General features: G+C 44.0%; 2 protein-coding genes across 2 annotated transcripts; one reads left to right on the top strand and one right to left on the bottom strand.

Annotated features, from left to right (window-relative positions):
* Positions 1–6,560: 6,560 nt before the first annotated feature.
* On the bottom strand, positions 6,561–8,124 carry mrpl52 (mitochondrial ribosomal protein L52). The gene is made up of 5 exons (XM_029526703.1): positions 8,091–8,124; positions 7,707–7,776; positions 7,239–7,306; positions 6,967–7,031; positions 6,561–6,867 (listed from the first exon to the last, which is right to left on the bottom strand). The coding sequence occupies exons 1-5, from the start codon at positions 8,122–8,124 to the stop codon at positions 6,715–6,717; spliced, it is 390 nt and encodes a 129-aa protein (XP_029382563.1). The 3' UTR covers positions 6,561–6,714.
* A 3,112-nt stretch (positions 8,125–11,236) lies between these two features.
* On the top strand, positions 11,237–19,099 carry ajuba (ajuba LIM protein). The gene is made up of 8 exons (XM_029526799.1): positions 11,237–13,919; positions 16,171–16,272; positions 16,379–16,446; positions 16,567–16,629; positions 17,289–17,419; positions 17,685–17,736; positions 18,154–18,222; positions 18,343–19,099. The coding sequence occupies exons 1-8, from the start codon at positions 12,362–12,364 to the stop codon at positions 18,472–18,474; spliced, it is 2,175 nt and encodes a 724-aa protein (XP_029382659.1). The 5' UTR covers positions 11,237–12,361; the 3' UTR covers positions 18,475–19,099.
* The last annotated feature ends 50 nt before the right edge of the window (positions 19,100–19,149 follow it).

Here is a 19,149-nt window from a genome sequence, read left to right as displayed (position 1 = left end):
CGACACATGAAGCCCACAGACTAAATGCAACCATTCAGATTTTTGACCACCAGATAAAGGAGAAATAATTTATTGGCACCAGAAACTCGATATTAAAGCAAAATATCTGTAATACATCACTAGTCAGTTTATTCTTAACTGAAAGCACAAATGTAACTCTTTAATTTAATTTGCTGTTTAGCATCGATAAGCAAAATAAACTTTGTAGATGGGCTAAAAAATGACCTTTTGGACATGAGTGGTTTGTTCAGCGCTGCAGCAACATGAAGTGAAACTAAACAGTGCTGTGATCTTCGTAATGTAACGACTGACAGAAACTAATAATGCGAGCTTGAACCAGTTTTCAAGACTGGAAACTTTTTTTGGCGGAAACATTGTTTTTGGTGATGATTAACATGAAGATGACATCATCATTCATCAGGTCAACATCTGCAAATTTTTTCCTCCAACATGTGCTGCTCACTTCCCTCCAACTGACTTTAGAGGACGTTTGTATTTTAAAGTGTACTCTGTTGTTTTGTGTACTGGAATTGTTTAATGTTCATCTGGGCCTACACAATTTGTTACCTTGAACACAATCACCATGATAGGAAACAATATATAATCTCCACCTATTAAAATGGAATTAGGGTTAAAAGGAACGTGCCAAAAAACAAACAAAAAACCAACAACCACCATCTGCCCTTCTCCACGCTCATCCATCAGGCTCTGTTGCTCTACTTCAGCTGAACATTCCCATTACTTTTTATTTGCAGGGTGATTTTGCATGTGTAACTTTTCTTTTCTGCTCTGTTTGACCTCCACTAACCTGCTTTTTAACTAACACCATGATCCTGACCTCAGCTGTGAGGTATTTCATTATAACTGAAAGACAAAGTGGTTTAAACAATGAGATGTGATGAATCCCCCCCCCCCCCTCCGATGGACCAGGTTTTGACCGGCTGCAGGGCCGCAGATGGAGAAGTCTGGATGTAGTTACACCGGTGGCTGTTTTGGACACGCAGCCAGCAGTCATGTGTTGATGAACGAGTCGGAAAAAGTGATGGAACGGCCACTTTTTTTTTTTTTTTTAGAGAAGCGCGTTCCAGCCGAGCATCTGGTATTCTTGAAACATCCGAGCCTCTTGGCAGGACCCGGTTATAGTCGGCATGTGTGCATACAGTACGTGTGTGACTGTATGGTCAGGTCGGTGCAAACAAAAATCCCAAAATTATTCTGAGTACGCGTGTAAGAAAAATTCACAAGTAGAGAAAAAGGAATAAGAAAGGAAAGGTGATGAGACAAAAGTGAGGGGGCAGTAAAACAGAAATCATTTGAATGGCTCGGGGATATTTTCCCCTCTGCCCATTTCTACCCCAAATAAAAGAAATCTATTGCATGCAGCCCCCCCAGTCCAACCTCTCTCATTTCCTCACCCATAGCAAAATCATTCGTTTTATGAGGCTTCAGTCTCAGACCACTCCTCCTCTCACCACAAGTATCTCTGGTCTGTTTTTGCTTTCTTTCTTTCTTTCCTCCCTCTTTGTGCTCTCTGCTTTAACTCCTAGCATGCTGTACATTTAATGGTAAACAACAACAACCTGGGTTAACCACAAAGTCAGAACAAACAACTGCCAGCCTGGAAATCTTGTTGGTGTGCAATTATGGTTTCGTCTCTTAAAAGAAGTCCTGTTTTCACGCAAATAGCACTTTCCAGAATCCCTAAGAGCAGATGGGCTTGATTACAATTACTGTAAGTTTAGCTGCTATGACAGTTTGCAATGTGGCTTTTATCTTTTAGCGTTAATATTTCAGTTTACAGTGTCTGATAAATACAGTTATGGGTCAGTTAACAAGGATTTTAACCAACAATGCTCCCAGTTCAAGGGAAGCTGATTTTACAGGATGCCAAAAACATGGTCTGCTTAGTATTTTCTATTTTATCAGACTTAGTGGTAGCTTTATTTTCCATGTGGACCTTTACTTGAGATTCCTTTCTCAACTTTTAAGCCAAATTGAACAAAAAGTCTGAGAAATTGTATGAAAAGTACCAACAAACATGGAAAGTTTAAACATCTGCAGTTTGTAAAAAATCACAGTGAAAACACATGAACATCACATTTTAAAAAAAACTGTTTTAAACTAGATTAATCTTGTAAACTACTAAACAGCACAACACCAACAAATAATCCTGTAAAAAAAAAAAAAAAAAACCTAACATATCATCACAATTTGTTGATGCAGTGGGATTGTTGCCCTCTCTCACAAACACACATCAACATGAAGGAAATATCTCCAACATAGCAGCTGCTGAAAATGACACTGACAATTTAAACTGTAAATTTAGAGATAAAAAACTAATTAGAACGATGCTGAGATACTCTGCAGTGCTGAGGAAAAACACACATTTGCGTGAGAATTTTCCAAGAGTTTATCAGCACTGACTAAAGCAGCTTTAACGGTGAATTTAATGTTGGGCTGCAAAGCTATTTCTCAACAAGCTCCCCCCACCCCGAAGGGAAGCGGTAGTTCAGAGCCGGCAGATAAAGTTTCAACCATATTTCTGTGGGTCATTTAGTGAGAGACTGAAAGAGGCATTTTTGCCCAAAGTGTCATTGTTCAAAAGTGGCATGTCGGCTCCACTTGTATTAATATACTCTGCACTGATCTGATTAACCTCTGCTCACATCTGGCCCTCCACTTTCCTCCAACACTGTCCAAACTCTCCTTCTTTTTCTGTATCACCTGATGTTTCCATTCCTCTCAGCGAACGTCTCTCACACACACAATAACTGTTTTGACTAATCCATCTCTCTACACAAACATCCGCTGCTCCGCCGGCTCACTGATGGATGTGTACATGCTGCAGAACTACATACGTTTCCACATGGTCCCTCCACAATTGTCTTCCAAACTCCCACCACAAAGTTTATGATGCAACTTTCTGAGAAAAGCCCTAATTTTTTTAAGTCTCACGCTTCATGTTTCAGCTGTGAGCTGAAGGATTAACACCGTCCAAAGGCAAATTTCACAACCTGATACCAATATCATGGTGCGTTTCCAGGAAAAAAACAGACAGCAAATTAATTTTGTGCCGCTATCAGGAAGATGTTTACATTTTTTGAGCTGTTTATTTGCAGCTTAAGATTCTTCAGAGATTCAACCGTATTACAGACCGCAGATCATTAAAACCATACAAACCCTGTTCATTCATTCTGTTTGCTTTACAACAGAAACATTTCTGCCGTGCTCTGACTAAAAAACCAGATTAGTCTTTCCCAAACTTCCTTGCAACCCCTAAAAATGAAGCAATGTCTAATTGGTTTTGGCTGATGACCCACATGAAAGAGTGAGATTTTTATTATTATTATTATTATTATCATCCCATTTCTCAATGAAAAAAAGGAAAGTTTAGAGGGATTCGTGGGGGGCGAGGTAATTTAATTTGTGTAGCTACTTTTTTTCTACTTTAATATCCTGTTATTTGTCTCAAGTTTATGAGGTGAATTTTTGGGAAGTCATTACCTCCAGCTTGGCAACAAATGCTATTTATTAACTGGAATTAATTAACTGGCTGTGTACAAATTTAACAGCAGCTCCATGCACCCTGCGATGACAACCAAATTAAATAGTTCTGCCCAGGAACCTCTTGCTGCTCCTTTCTAGGAAAATATTAGGAAATGATGGGGCCTTTAAAAATCTGTTTTGGTACTTTTTTCCCCAGACAAAGAGGAGCTGTAAGATGACTGTCATGTTTATGAGACATTGAAGATGTTGTTGATCAGGAAGGGGCAGAGAAAAGTCATAAAACTCCTCAGACTGTGTCAGACAGAAGTCTTTTTTTTTTTTCCCCACTTTACTCCAGCTACAACTGTGATGTGGACGTCTGTTTGGAGGTGCTACCAAGTGAGCCAAGCATCTGCTGTCCTTGTCTTGTAGGTCACTCAGATGAATACAGATGAGATCCTTGGCTGCCATATTGGCCTTTATTCCGCTTTTTCTCTCTCTCTCTCTGTCTGTCTGTCAGCCATTTTAATGCTGAACTTGTACAGTCTGACTGGGCGGTGCAGGAACAACCTTCAGGCTCAGCACTCTTTCTCAATGCCAGGCAGGAACTGGCCAGGACAGCTGCTTGCAATTCAACCTGAGACTTTGTTTGGGTGACCTACATTATGGCACCATTTACTTTCTACTGTAACTTCAACAGCTCATTTTACTTTACTTTCAAAGTACAGTTTTCCGATCTTTGTAGTTCACTTGAGCATGAAGTGGAATTTGTCCTGGCACCTTTCAGAGGGACGTTTTGCCCTTTTAATTCCACTTAAATCAATGAAGTACATCTCTCCAGGCAATTTTTTACCTGAAACAGGACAAACTGCCACTTCATCAGGAGCGTGTTGAATGAGAGAAAAACAAACAAGTCCAAGGACACTGTGGTTTTCTGTCTACTGAGCAACAAACAAAGATAATTGCAGCCTGCAGTGCCAGTTCTCATGCAGTCATGTACAGTTCAAAATGTTGATCCTGTGTAATTTTGTCCATCATGCTATACAGGGCGCCCCATTCCCCACAGCAGCAGGTCACGACCTGTATGGTTGTTGAGAGGAAGTGGTCTTTGGGATCAAATTGCTGAATCCAACCTTCCACCTGGTTGCTGCTCATCCTCTTGCAACCCTCCCTCACACACACACATATATATATATTCCCCCCCAGGAAAGCTTCCCTGTTTAAACTCAGTGGGTAAAACTACAGAAGTCAGCCAGCTACAAAGTCAGTTCTGAAAAGCAACATCTGTCTCATCCTTCACCCCGACCCTTCCTTCCCTTCACCATCCGAGGAGACTGACCTCACCTAGTCCCCCTCCCTACTCCCCTAAAACGCCCTCCTCCTCCTCCTCCTCTGTCTCCCTCTGCTCGTCCGCCTGCCGCTGACTTCTGCACAAGAAGCAACATCTGGTTCTCATTTCGCAAAAACCAAAACAACACGAGGAGGAAAGGAAGGGAGATATGGGGGAGGATGGGAGGAGGGGGAAAGACATTCACAAGAAAGCAGGATGTGAAAAGATGGTGAGTCAAGAGAAAGATTGGGAGGGGAGCAGGGGGGTTACACTTCTCACTGTGAGTGCAGCTGGAGGTCTTTGATGGTCCAGGTGTGAGGAAATGTGTGAGAATACAGAACGGGATGAATTGTGGCCTCTTCTGAATCACTTTGACATTTTACCAACACTTATTTATCTTTTAACACCCTCTGTGGCCTTCAGTGTCCTCCAACACTTCAGCAACACAATAAACTGCCTCAGCTCATTCACTCAGCTAAGAAAGTCAAGACAAGGAGGGGAGGAGTGCAGGGGGAGAAAACTCCCATCTCCACAGAAAAGAATCTGCAACTCAGCGGCTAGCAGCCCTAATTACAGTGGGGCTTTGCTGAAGTCTGCAACAAGACCCAGGCAGAGAGAGAGAGAGAGAGAGAGAGAGATGGAGGGACAGAAAATGTGAGGAAGAAGGGAGAAGAAAGCAAAAGTGAGGGTGAATGGAGGGGGCAGAAAGGAGAGGCTTACCTCATTTTGTAAACAGTCTGTTTAGAAGTCAAAGTCATAGTAAATTAGTGCTGACTTTACAAAGGCACAGCTGCTCCACGTCTCTGCAAAATGTCCCTTCACACTTTAACTACATGTGACAAAAAGTTTCAAATTATCTCACAAAGAGGAAAAGAAGAGCTCCTCGTTCACAAAAATACGACTTCAAACACTCGAACAGACCTGGAGTCGCATTGTGTGCCAACCCCACACAGGAGATTTATGTTTCCTGCCTTTTAAATGAGATGATACAAAAGACAAGTGTTTCTCCAGGTTGATTAAGACTTTTTTCCAACTTCAACATTTGAGCTGATACCAGAAAAAAAAAAAAAAAATCACTTTCTGTGGGACTAGACTTTCTGCCAACTTAGCTGCAGCCAACTAATCATCTTTCCAGACACTAGGCTGCAGAACGCTACACTCAAAAACTCCAGCTCTTCCCTCTTGTTGGCGGAGATGCCCCGTGAATGTACAAACTGAGTAGCTTTAAATGAGCTACACTCACGTCGAAAATGCTGCCAAAACAGCCCTTTGCATTGACATCATCATGCTGCACTAAACTTGGGTTTGTATTTGCTTTTCTCTCTGGCGGTGGTGTCACATAAGACTTGCTTTTTATTAGGTGTCTACTTCAACCTAACTAAGTTGTTTCACTGAGGTGGTCGTGCCCGGAGCATTCAATATGCATTACAAGTAATAACAGCGAGTAACTGCAGCACGTCCTGTGTGCCCCTCACACACATACGCAGTAAGGGGTCCTGAATCAGAGCCACTTTGTTTGTCAGCTCCTCCCTTCCTCTGCCTGCCCAACCAAACTCTTCCCTAAACCCGGCGCCAAACAAAATGGCGTTTTTGAGCCTTTACGCCGCCTTTATAGGAGAAATGCTGCATTCTAGTGGAAGCTGAGAGACATCAACTTTGTGTTGTGTTAGGAAAATGATCTATTATCATCATTCATCTGCTCATTCTTCAAGCAGTCCACAGAGAAATGATCATAACAGCCATGTCCAGAGTTTAAATCACAAACACAACAAACATTTATTACAGAAATTCATGAAATTCAAAAAGGGAAAATTATAATGAAAAACCATAGATCCTTAGAAAGGCGGAATATCAACATGCGGTTCAGAATAAAGATATTACAACATGATAATCTGTGTCTAACTTGGAGATTTTGTCTTCATTAATAACTTCCCTTTAGGTTTGAATAACAGAGACTTTTTGTGCTCCTCTGCTCTTTTGGCCTCATCCTGTCTTTCCTTCCACATGTTTATTCCTCTGTCCATCTCAGCATTCAGCATCACGATACGTCGCTGTAAGAGGGAGCAGAAAAGGCAAAATTACAAATGATCACAAGATAAAAATGAACCTGCAGGATGATGTTTTTAACAGGGTGAGGGTGAGATACTCACTGCTGTAACTTCTCTCTCTTGCCTTCTTCTTAGGTGTCCTTTCATTGGTGGTGCTGGTCTTCCATCTGTCCACATAAATTATTTTTCTCACATTATTGTGAGTTTAGCGTGGAGGAGATACAGCATTGACTTCACTGGATGAGCTGATGCTTTGGTGCCATCAAGTCACTGTGGACTTTCCTTTTAATGCTGCCAAATGCTGTTACCTCTGACCTTTCAGGCTTATGTCTGAAATATGTCCTAAATACCCCAAACCTAGAAATAAAAGATACCTGCATATGACCAGTCAGGCAGATCTGTCAAAGGTCCGTATTCTGTGCCACTTCGAGCAAGTCCATGTCTGCAAGAAAACAGGCATGTTGGAAAATATGAGCTAAACAATGAAATGTAAAAAATAATAGACGCATGGTTATTGCAGTTATATTAAAGATGAATGATCACATGAAGGACAACTGTCTGAACCTTTGGGCCTTTCCTCTGAATGGGTAAACGCACACTTTTGGTATCATTGTGTTGGAGAAGGTCACTTGTAAATTCAGTGTTAATAAGAAGATCAACACAAACCTTCTAAGTTGTCCCTGTGAATGATGGTCCAGAGATACTGGGTGTAATGAGCACAAACTAGTTGTGCAACTAAAACTTTTGGGGGGTTTTCAGCTGCATGCTTAATGTATCTCTCAGTGCATGGAGGGGTTTACAGAATAAAGCCAGCTGTTTTGTAGCCCAAACAGTAAACTCACTGTTTCCTCCACTTCTCTCCAGCCTGGACTCCACATGTGGTGCTGAGCTGCCTGCTGGACCTCCTCAGAGCTGCAAACAACAACAGGTGAGGTCACCTCCAGACTCCTACAATCACCTGAGAGCCGCGGTGACACGATGTCTGGGCTCTTTTTGTGTGTTTACTGTTTATTATCCTCAGCGGTTTACCTGACAGCCGTTAGCATTAGCATTAGCGTTAGCAATCGCCTGTCGACCGTTCCCGTGTTTACAGTAATAACACAAAGTGAAGAAGCTGAATTAAAGGCAGAGACTGTTGTAAACATATATCTGAAGCTGTGGAGCTCGGCCTCAATGTTTTAACTTGTTCCCTTCTCGGTAGATTTAATGAATAACCTCTGACTCACCCGAGCAGCAAAACGTCCTGATGGCGGCCGCCATGTTGTCTGCAGGAAGTAGTCCGGACCAGCAGGTGGGGTTAAAGACACACCGACAGGGGCCTGGCTAATTCCCGTGTTTTATAAAAATCATAATTTTATAACTCGAAGATAAATAATAAACAAAGATCCTGGAATGACAGAGTGACCCTTTTTATTATTATTTTGAGTTTCTGTGTAATTTTTCCGTCTTTCCTTTCACATTTTAGGTGAAAAACCTGCAATAGAATACAATTAAACACCAAACAGCACATCAATTTAAAACACAATCACACAAAAGTAAACATCACTAAACGTAAAACCAAATATAGAAATAAAGCATGTCTCCTCTTTTAAAGTGAGTATATGTGCATGATTCCTGGTAAACAAACTACTACCATGAATTTTCATATTGATCAGATAAGTTTGAAAAGATTAGAGTCCGGTTATCTCTGTGAAATTGTGTTTTGCCAAAATAAGCTTCTTATCTTTCTTTATTATACAGATACATATATTCATACACACATATACTGTGACCTGGTTGAGGCCTCCTGACCTCCAGATTGTGAGGTGGCTTGATAAGGAATTGATCAGCAGACTCCAAGTCAGGCTTTGTTTTTTTAATTTATTCCTCACAAATCCCCCCCAACCAGAAGAAAAGCCTCAAAAACCCTCAGTGTTCCTAAATAAAACGTCTGATTCGCCCTTAAAAGCGGGACACACCGGGCTGCGTTGGCTGGACCAGTTACACAGACACACGGGGGGAAGATGGGGATTGTTGCACCGGGGCGGGGGGAGAGAAAAGGCAGAAGGAGCTCTGCAGCTCTTCAAAGTATTGTTTTTGTGTGAACTGCTCCGACACTAAGCCCAGAAGAATTTCTCTGTTGGCTTTTCAGACAAGTTGCCACTCGCAGTCTGCAGAGTGTGCAGAGCCGCCGCCGCCGCCGCCGCCGCTGCTGCAGCTGCTGCAGGGACTCCGGGGAACCGCAGGGGCCACCGAGGGCTCCATCTGGAGGGGGGCTCCGGGGCCACAAAGAGCCGGGCAGCGGGGGCTTTAGCGGGGCTCGTTGTGTGCTGGCGTGTCCGTTAAACTGCCACAAAAGTGCCGGAATCAGCACTGACTCATGCGGGCCCGTCCTGAAATAGTAGCGGGATGTTTACTCTGTATCGTCCTTGGAGAACAGAGACACGCCGAAAAAATCCACCGGCCGCCTCACCCCGCCGTCTCCCTCCGCGCATTCCACAGGCTGCTGGTTCAATAAAGTAGTGCCGTTGCCTGAACGACCCTTAAAAATAAATAAATAAATAAAACTTTTTTTCCTGTAATGTACGACTGAAGCACTTGCATATTTTTTTCTCATAACAAATATAGAGGAAGTGCTTTGAGAGTTTAAAAAGATGCTTTGTAATGAATAAATGTGGAGAAATAATAAAGAGACTGTGGGAAAGAAGAAATTGTCTCTTTATTTAGAGGATACGACCAACAGTGTGACAGTGAACAACCTCAGAGGAATCCCCAAAGGTTTTATCCGGATCAGAGCTAAGAGCCTGAAGGATCACTGGTTACATTAATGAATAAGAACAAAGAGCCCAAAGACTCACTGAGTCACACTCATGCTGTTATATTAAAGATGAATGATCACATGAAGTTTTGGGCCTTTCCCCTGAATGGATAAACGCACACTTCTGTGTATTAAAACATTCATCGTGTACATGTGGTATCATTGTTTTGGAGAAGGTCATTTACAAATTTAAGAAGAGTACACAAACCTTTCACGCTCTCTAATAAACAACATTATATGTCAAGTGATAACTGCTATTAGTAAGATTTATATTAAAAACTTACGCGGTACATTGTATTATTCTGGGTGTGTTTTTATATCATATATATATTTTATTCAGTTCTTTTGTTTTTACTTGTATTTATATTCTAATTATTTTATCCACCGTGAGTCTGATAGTAGCTCATCCAAAAACCTAATGAGAAAAAAAGCCAGAACCTGACATGTAGGTTTTTTTTTTTTTTTTTTTTTTAAAAGCCATGTTTTACCTTTGAGGTCATGCAAGTCTTGTTTTGTTGTCTCATATGTGAAGATTGAAAACATAATCTCTCTTGTAATAAAGGTGATAACATTTAAAGATAGTTTCTGTTTTCATAGAGGCTGACTTCACAAATTAACCAGGAGATTAAAAAGTAGCAGACTATTTAAAGTAGTTTTTTTATATATATTTTTTTAAAGCTGTGGCAGTACTACTGTTACTGAAACATTTCCCACCATACAAAAGAATTTCCTGCCCAGATCTATTTGTGATGCACGAACATGTTTGTCCGAAGGTGATGAGGACACTTTTCTTTTTTTATTCTAAGGGCATTATTGTTTGCTGGAGCAGGTCTCGGCGGAGCGGGCTCGTCCTCTGAGGAGTTTTGCGTATGAATGACGAAACAGTCTGGTGGAAAGGTGTTCCGGCCTGCTGGAGGAACGAGCCGCCGCCGACCGATAAAGGAGCAACGATGCGTCAAGATGGACGCACACAGGACGTTCAGCTCACCTTCACAATAAAGCCGCATGCCAATAGAGTCACGATAGGTTGTGTAGCAGGAGGTCCAGAGAGGTGTTGGTCTGACTACACGGCACAATTTGTGTCCTGCTGTAAAGTGGCATTGTGTTGCTGGTGTTTTAAAGAATTTTTCATATAAATCAGAAAAAGATAAAATAACGTAAACTCTCCCTGTAGCAGAATATTGTCCAGCAGAAATTCATAAAATGACTGTAAATTTGAATCAGCACGTCTCAGTGACATCTATAAACACAACAACAACATAATACTTTCATCATATTTTAGCTCAACGTCAGTCAGCTCCTGTTTTGTTCTCACATATGTGAAAATTAAAAACCTGTAATAGAGATAAAACCTCTTAAGAGACATTTTTATGATAGAGATTTTTTTTTTCATTCTTAGAGATATCATTTAAGTGTTAAATTATCCGCTTTTGTTGGTTTGTTTGTTTAACAGAAATTATTCGACCAGTGGCAAAAAAGTCAGGAAGTTTATTTTGAAGAGCTGCAACCGGAAGCAGCGCTGCCTTCCGACGATAACTCGACGCTTTTGCAGGAAAAAAGGAGAAGAGGGGGGAGGAACGTAATTATTTAGGGGGAAGAAAGAAAGAAACAAAGTTGTCGACCGTGCAATGCACACGGGGAGGGATTTTATTTATCTCCACAGGCTCGTTGGGTCCGCCGCCGGGCTGCTGCGGTGGGAAAGTAACGGCGCTCCGGTTCCCTTCATTCCCATCTGCAGCTCCAAACTTCTCCGCTGCTGTTCCACCGAGTCCGGGAGCCAATTTCTGCTTTCAAACCGGGAATGACAAAAAGAGAGAGAGAGAGAGAGGCAGCCGAGCAGAAGCGGACGGACGGACTGAGGTCGGTTTGAGCTCCAGTTCATTTAAGCCTGAATTTGTGTGAACTCCTTCACTGGCCGGGGGATGAATGGCAGAAGTCGGCTGAGCGGACTTTGTGTGCCCAAACGGATTTATTTTCTTGTCTACACTGGACCCCACATGAAGGGCTGATCGCCTGCATCCTGCTGAAACTCCCAGCTTTGTGATTTTTCCCTTCAAGAAAAAGCAAACGAAAACAAAACAAAGACAGATTAAAACACCGCACTGGATAAACAAGCTGTAAAAGCTTTGTTACTCTCAGACAGCTCAACCAGCAGAGAGGATGCAGATGTGGAGCCACATGAGGGGCCACAAAGGAGGCCCTCCACGGCTATAGTGCACACACAAGTGTCCTGGATCCATGTTCCCCCTCCTGCCTCCTCGGATCGAGCTGAACTCTCAGTAACTGTCTTTTAATCCAATGGATTCCTGCTCACCTACCTGCGCCTGTGGATTTTCCACATAGGGCCAAGCAGATGACTCAGAGGACTTTAGTCATGTAACCACCCTGAGATGTCTTAGAAGTCTTATTTATCTGAGTATTTATTGTGTGTGTATATAAGGGGGTCAAATTTCCCTTTTTCTTTTTACTTTTTTTTTTTTTTTTTAAGCTTTGAGGTAGATTTAAGGGCAGTTTTTAATTTCTCGGTGTAGATTTGGATTAATTAAGTGAATGAAGCATCTTTGTTCTGCTGTATCTCTACCCACATTATATTAATCTGTAACTTAAAGTGGGAGCTGTGAGACTTGACTTTGCTCAGACGAGTTTAAAAAAAACAAAAAAAAACAAAAAAAAAAAACAGACACACTAGAAGGTTTCATCATGGACAAGCCAATAAGTAAGTTATTGGAGAAGTTAAAGCTGACCGACTCGGGCAGCGTGAAATTCAACAGTTCAAAGAAAAAACATGACTCTGCCAGCAACTCTAATAACAGCAACGCCAACGCTGGCATCTCCGGAGGCAGCGGTCTGCCACCAGCTTCCAGCTCTGCAGCTGCCTCGCCCTCAAGACCCGGCCAGTTCTCGCTTGCCTCTGCAACCACAAGCGATGCATGTGTTCCAGTGAGTGGGAGGGGAGGAGGATGCGGAGGAGGAGGGATGGGAATGGGAATGGCTCCTTCTCAGCTCCTCAGCCCACCACAGACTTCCTCCACAGCGGGTGCGATACCTTCAGATGGTGAGCAGCCACTGCACCCCTCCACCTTGGCGCCGCTGAGGCGTCGTTCCCCCCAGCAGCGAGCTTCCTGTTACCTGGGGGAAGGTGTGGATTCCCATATGAGGCGCGAGTCCGGCCTGGGTCCCGAGTGTGACCCTCTGGGGGCGTTTGGCTCCAAGGCGGCCCTCGGTCAGCGCCGCTACTCCCTGGAGCTCCAGCAGCTGGTTAGACGACAGCAGCTCCTCTCCCAGCCACCACCTCTCTCTGTCCCGCCGCCGTACCCCGCCACTGCTGGATATGGATCTGCTCCCAGAGGTGGCGGCCTGGCCGAGCCTGGTTACCTCTCCGAGCCTGAGAGGCACAAGCGGCTCTCTCTTCAGGAGGCCTTGCTCTACAAACGCCTTAGCACCGGCAGTGAACTGTGGGAAAGCACCAGGCCCGCATCCCTCTCTCATCCGCCACATCGGCCATCGGATGCGACTGGAGGAGGTGTGGGGGGAAACTTCTTCTACCCGCCGGGGCCCACTGTGAGCCCGTGCTCCTCATTCAGCCTCCAGGAGTCGGTGCTGGTCAGCCCCAGGTCCAGCTTTGCCTCAAGCACGGCCAGCGGCGGCGGAGGAGGGAGCCCCATGGGGAGCCGCTGCAGCAGCAACCGGACCAGCGGCATCAGCTTGGGCTATGACTCTCGCTATTCCAACTCCGGAGGCCTCCCTTCACAGCAGCAGTCCCCCTCCGTGCAGAGCTCTGTGGCTGGTTACGGCGCTCCGGGCCGGGCCGGGGTGACTCCTGTGGAGGCCTGGACTCACTACATAGAGGGAGGAATGCGCCAAGGGGCCTACGATAGCCGGCACTCCTACCCGCCTGCCGTCGGAAGTCCGGGAGCAGCATGCTACCAGGGTGGCCCAGAGTTGTGGGATGAGCAGCAGGAAGGAGTGAGAGGAAAAGAGGGGAGCATGATGGGAGAGAGAGCCCGCTACTCAGACCTGCCTGGCACCCGGTACCAGGAGGAGCTCATCCGACTTCTACGGAGAGATGCAGCGCTAGAAGGTGACGGCCTCCTGGAGGGCCTGATGCTGAAGGACCAGTCTCTAACACTGACGGCCCTCTCCAAACCGAGTGTGACAACACTGGGGCCTTCCCCGGCCGCTGGGCCTGTCAAACCTCAGGAGGATCCAGGAGTCGGAGCTGGGAGAGAGGCAACAGAGAACCGCCAGGAGTACTTTGGTGAGACCCTTTATTTTGCTAATGGTGAAGTTTTCAAGCTTGGTGGTGTAAACAGGAGAAGTGATGAGAACGGTAAGAAGGATGTGAGCCAGACGGAGCTGCTTTTAACACAAACTGTAAAGTCTTATCACTGATCTGTGCCAGCGCAGTCGCCATTCATGCATCCCATGCATTCATAACGGAGCTATGGTCCCCCTGCATCCGCCCCCAGTCTGTTATTATTGTCCTCCCTGCTGCCTGGTGTCAGATCACAGGTTTCTCTCTAAATGAAAGGGTTGTAGGGATGGATGGACAGATTAATAGTTGAAAGAGTGTATGGATGGATGGATGTTGCCTCTGAACCTGCAGAGACATGCAAGGTTGTAGCACGCAAAGCATAAAGGAGGAAGAGAGTTTAAAAAAAAGGGGGGGGGGGGGCGCCCAGGCCTCCGACAGTGATCCAGGAAAGTACATTTATTCGACTAAAGAAACAAAGGCCACACTTAATGGTGGATGTTATTAATAAAATAATAAAAATAACACAGTCAGGACAGGGATGTGTGTGATAATCCAGGCGGTCAGCTGATGTCCAGGCAGGTGTTGGGGATTGACCTCACTGAGGGCAGCACGTCTACATGGACATTAAAGTGTAAAACTGTGCTGTAAAACTCCAACTCCAACACACGTCCAACCACTGGTGTGAGTCAGAGATGATAAAGGCTCAGCATGTGTGTGTACGAGTGCAGGAGTGAGTTGCAGGACCTGGATGAATATGTGTGTGCGAATTGTTTCTCTGTGGCAGGGTGTGTTTCCCCTGAGTGACTTCAGGCCACAGTAACGCAGTGTGCGAGTGAGTCATGTGTGCGTCTGTGTGTTGGTGTGTGTAATGCTGCCTTGGCGTGTGCAGGGGCGGTGTGCTGTAGCCTGTTTTTCTGCTCAGGTATGTGTGCCCAGAGGGGACACACAATACTGTACTCCTCTCAGCCATTAGGAAGAATCAGATGCTCTGAGGTGTGAAGACAGACGCGCCACGATCAGTCAACACACACAAACACACACACTGATAGTGATAGTGTAATGCCCAACAATACCAGAAAAAATCCACACTGATGAAAAAGAAAGTAAAAATGAAAAATATTCCCCCGAAAAGCAGGATGGAGGAGAAATTCAGATATCTTTTACACTCCTTCAGGTGATTTTAGGCACAGAACGGGAAAATAAGGCATAAATGTGTTTTTAGAATTTTCTTTTTCTTCACTTTTTTTGACCTACAAAAGTGTTTAAAAGCCAAATCCTGTGGACCGGTCCCAGGGATTTAAACTCTTCTATATGCAGCAGCCTCAGATGGTATATTTACAGAGTCTTTAGGGTTCTGGGTTTTTGGCTTTGGCAGAGAGCTGCGTCGGCTCCTGGGAATCGGAGGGACTGTCCAGGATCGGAGCAGCAGAGTGTAGGAATTTAGCGTTTGTGTGGTTCTCCCTCGGCCACATTAGAAAGGAAAAAATGCAGGCAGACCCTTAAATAGATCACAGAAACGCTCGGACCACCACCACCACCACCAATTTTCCACTTTACATTTAGTGCCCTGACTGGTGCTCAGTGTGTACTAAAGAGTTTCCTGTTGGATGAGAAACGCAGAAGTTTCTGCACCATTGAAGTTTTATTTATTTATTTTTTTTAAATAAAAAGTAGAAGGCATGTTAATGTTGACCTGGAAATGTTTATTTACTTTTCTTGTGAATACCCATGAAGTCTATTCCCTGAACTTCAGTTGGGGGTGGTGGATCATTTTATTCTGTAATTTACTGCAGTTCATTTTTCTTTCCTGTGATAGTTCGTGCTTCTAACTTCAAGAAAAAGTAACATCTAGTTTAATCTCTAAATTGCTCCAATTGAGGGGTTTGAAGTAAAATTTAAAGGAATATCTTCATAAAAAAAAAAAAAAAAAAAAAAACTCCAGAAGAGTCATCTATTTTCTGAAGCGACTGCCAAAAAAGTTGGATCCGGTGGAGTTTCCCTTTAATAACAGAGCTTGAAGAGAGACACTCGAGAGGATGAGCAAACGGGCTGGCACGGGGAGCCGGGTTTTAACTGTGTGAAAATCCCCTAGGTGGTGCGAACGAGAGGATTTACAAGTGTTGACACTTTGTGTGGAGTTGGATTTCAGGCACATCCTCTTGGAATGCGTCGTAAACTAAGTGCTAAGAGTCGCTGAGCTTAAATGTATGTTTGTGTCCGACCCCCCCCCCCCCCCTCAATGATGTGCCGGCAGGAACCTGTGTGAAGTGTGGGAAAGGTGTGTACGGGGCGGATAACGCCTGCCAGGCTCTGGAGAACCTCTATCACACACGCTGCTTCACCTGTGTGTCCTGTGGTGAGTCCCAAACACGATGATGATGACCGCCGACTATCTGTCTGCCATTCTTCAAACCATTAAAGCATCCCACCATCCTCTCCTCTGTCCCTCTGTCCCTCTGCAGGACGCACCCTGAGAAACAAAGACTTCTACAATGTCAGTGGCTCTGTGTACTGTAAAGAGGATTACATGGTAAGAGTTGAGGTCACGTCGTGTTTTGTCATTCACCACACACACACACACACACACACACACACACACAGTCACACAATTGATTCACTGCTAATAGTAATCTGTTTGTTTTAATTATAGTTTTCGGGATTCCAGGCTGCTGCTGAGAAGTGTAGTGTGTGTGGCCACCTCATTCTCGAACAGGTGAGCCGGGTGTGTGTGTGTGTGTGTGGGGACTTGCCACATGAAGAGACGCACAAATACATCTAACCACTTGGACTTATGTTAGATTTAAGGGAATATACTTCAACCCTTAACCCTGCCTTGGGTAATTTTTAGTTACATGCATCCAAATTCCTTTGAAGAACCCTCACCCTCCTCACCCTCCTCCCCCTCCTGAGGGGAGAGAAATTCAGTGACGTCTTTTTTTTTATAACAGCTTCTCTTTGAGTTCCCACGGAAGATTTCAGAGGAATGTTTGCCTTGGGCTTCTGATAAATAAAGAAATCAGGCTCTGGAGTGATTATCTTCTTTTTTTTTTTACCATATTTGAACCACATAATACCCATAATATAAATAGAAAGTTACCAGCATGCCTGTGAATCATCAGGCATCATTCCCAAGTTTTAGCACCACAAGAGCTTCTGTATTATTTTCTGCATCAACTTGAGTTGTAACAACAATAATAAAAATGTTTATGTGTATCAGTCTGTGTTCTCTGGATTAACCACTGAAATGAAAGGATTCTCGATACTTGTTCTGCATATCTACACAGATGTATACTTTCTAGGCCAGCGATCTGTGAAATGTACAATTAGAAGACTAAATGTTTTCACTTCACTGACTCTCTGGCTCACTCTCAGATCCTGCAGGCTCTCGGGAACTCGTACCACCCGGGCTGTTTCCGCTGCGTGGTGTGCTCCAAGGCTCTGGACGGGGTCCCTTTCACCGTGGACCACCACAGCAACATCTACTGCGTCGCTGACTACAACAAGTGAGACAGATGTTGCGTTCAAAAGCTCCTCTGGCACCTCCGTCTGTAGCATATCTGAAAACACAAGCTCTCAAATGTGATCTTTCTGTTCACTCTGAGTTGACCAGTAAATCAACAGGACAATATTTAACTGTGCAGTGAATTTCAGAAGTTTAGCTGTGTAGCTTTTGCATGTCACATTTGAAAACGTCCTCAGAGACAGAACTCAACTGTGCGAGTGCTCCCGCTTTCTACTGTCAATAACCTTTTTCCTGTCGTCCTGCAGGACTTTTGCCCCAAAATGTGCTGCCTGTTTACAACCCATCCTACCTACTGAGGTGAGTAATAGTTTTTACTCCACTTTCTCAAATGTAACTGTTTTACTAAACAAATATTTATTTGTTCAGGTTTTTATAAATATATAATATAAAATATAAAGCAAACGAGACAGATAAATTTAGGGACAATACATGAACATATAAGACAATCACATAACTGGTCATGTGATGTGTCCTCTTGTTTGGCTAATGTCCCCAGGTGTGCAAAACATTGCTTGTTTTTTTTTTTTTTTTTTTTTTTTAATTTAGCAGTTTTCTTCCTAACCCAGTGTTCAGAATTCTAACAGAAAAAGCAGCTTTAAGCAACAACAGAGGAAAAAATTCTGATACTTTACATGTTTCTCGAAACGGCCCAGGAAAGAATCAAAACAGTCTGTGCTGACGTCTCCATTTTTTCCCTCTTGTGTTGTGTCTCAGGGCAGCGAGGAGATCCTCAGGGTCGTGTCTATGAACAAGGACTACCACTTTGAGTGCTACCACTGCGAGGTGAGTGATCTGCAGCCATTAACGCCGAAATGTATTCAGTCTGTTGTGGCTTTTTGTGGAGCAGTGGACTTCCAGCCGGCCTCACTTCCTGTGTGCATTCCTGTGCTTATCTTTCCTCAGGAGTGTGGTAAGCAGCTCTCCGATAAGCCCGGCTCGCAGTGCTTCCCGCTGGACTCTCATCTCCTCTGCCACTCCTGTCACATGAGCAGAGTGTGCGCCACACACAACATTCCCCCTCACAACACACACTGATGAGCAGCTATGCAGTTATGGATGTTTTTGGAGAAAAAAAGAAATGGTAACACGCTGTCGTTCTCTGCTTTCTGCTCAGCCGTTTGTTCTTACGCGCCGGCGTCAGGCGTATTGTTTCCATCCGTCCCGTTGTCGTGGACGCGATATTTCAGTCATGCCTTCACAGAACTTCAAATTTAGCGCTAACATTCACCAGGACCTTAAGAATAAGGTCAAGGTCAACGTGACCTCAGGAAACACGTACTCATAATTTCACACAAATAGTTAATATTTGAAGACTGAACAGGGATGTAATCTGTAACTAGTCGGACCAGAGAGGACGGTGATTCTCGTCTTCCACGATGAAACTGCTGATATTTCTGAGAACTTTCCACTGATTCACTCTCTGATGTGGATCAGCCCCTTTTGTCACATGTACTGCCTGCTGTACTTCTTGTACCATTACTGTATCATAGTTATAAGGGAACGGGAAAGAAACTACTGCTTTTTTTTGTTTGTTGATTTTGTTGCAAACATTTTGCACTTAAATTTGACATTACTTGTTATGTTATAATGTACAATCTGGGGAAAACATTACTGAAATTTCTGTAAGTTGTAATAAATATTTTCATTCTTGTGCTCTGAACCAGTTTGCTGCATGTTCAGTATAAGAAAGTTTGAAGTCGTTTAGATTTT

This window comes from Echeneis naucrates, chromosome 18, assembly GCF_900963305.1.
Source record: "Echeneis naucrates chromosome 18, fEcheNa1.1, whole genome shotgun sequence".
Classification (NCBI taxonomy): domain Eukaryota; kingdom Metazoa; phylum Chordata; class Actinopteri; order Carangiformes; family Echeneidae; genus Echeneis; species Echeneis naucrates.
Note: the sequence above shows the minus strand (reverse complement) of the source record. Positions and strands in the feature narration are given on the sequence as shown.

What these genes read in the sequence shown, in the direction of transcription:
- mrpl52 (XM_029526703.1), bottom strand. Translation starts at nt 8,124, where the DNA reads ATGGCGGCCGCCATCAGGACGTTTTGCTGCTCGG. An exon ending in CAGGACGTTTTGCTGCTCGG is followed by an intron (nt 7,777 to 8,090) that starts GTGAGTCAGAGG and finishes TGTTGTTTGCAG; the next exon opens with CTCTGAGGAGGTCCAGCAGG. An exon ending in GGAGAGAAGTGGAGGAAACA is followed by an intron (nt 7,307 to 7,706) that starts GTGAGTTTACTG and finishes GTTTTCTTGCAG; the next exon opens with ACATGGACTTGCTCGAAGTG.
- ajuba (XM_029526799.1), top strand. Translation starts at nt 12,362, where the DNA reads ATGGACAAGCCAATAAGTAAGTTATTGGAGAAGTTAAAGCTGACCGAC. An exon ending in GCCACCTCATTCTCGAACAG is followed by an intron (nt 16,630 to 17,288) that starts GTGAGCCGGGTG and finishes GCTCACTCTCAG; the next exon opens with ATCCTGCAGGCTCTCGGGAA. An exon ending in TGCGTCGCTGACTACAACAA is followed by an intron (nt 17,420 to 17,684) that starts GTGAGACAGATG and finishes GTCGTCCTGCAG; the next exon opens with GACTTTTGCCCCAAAATGTG.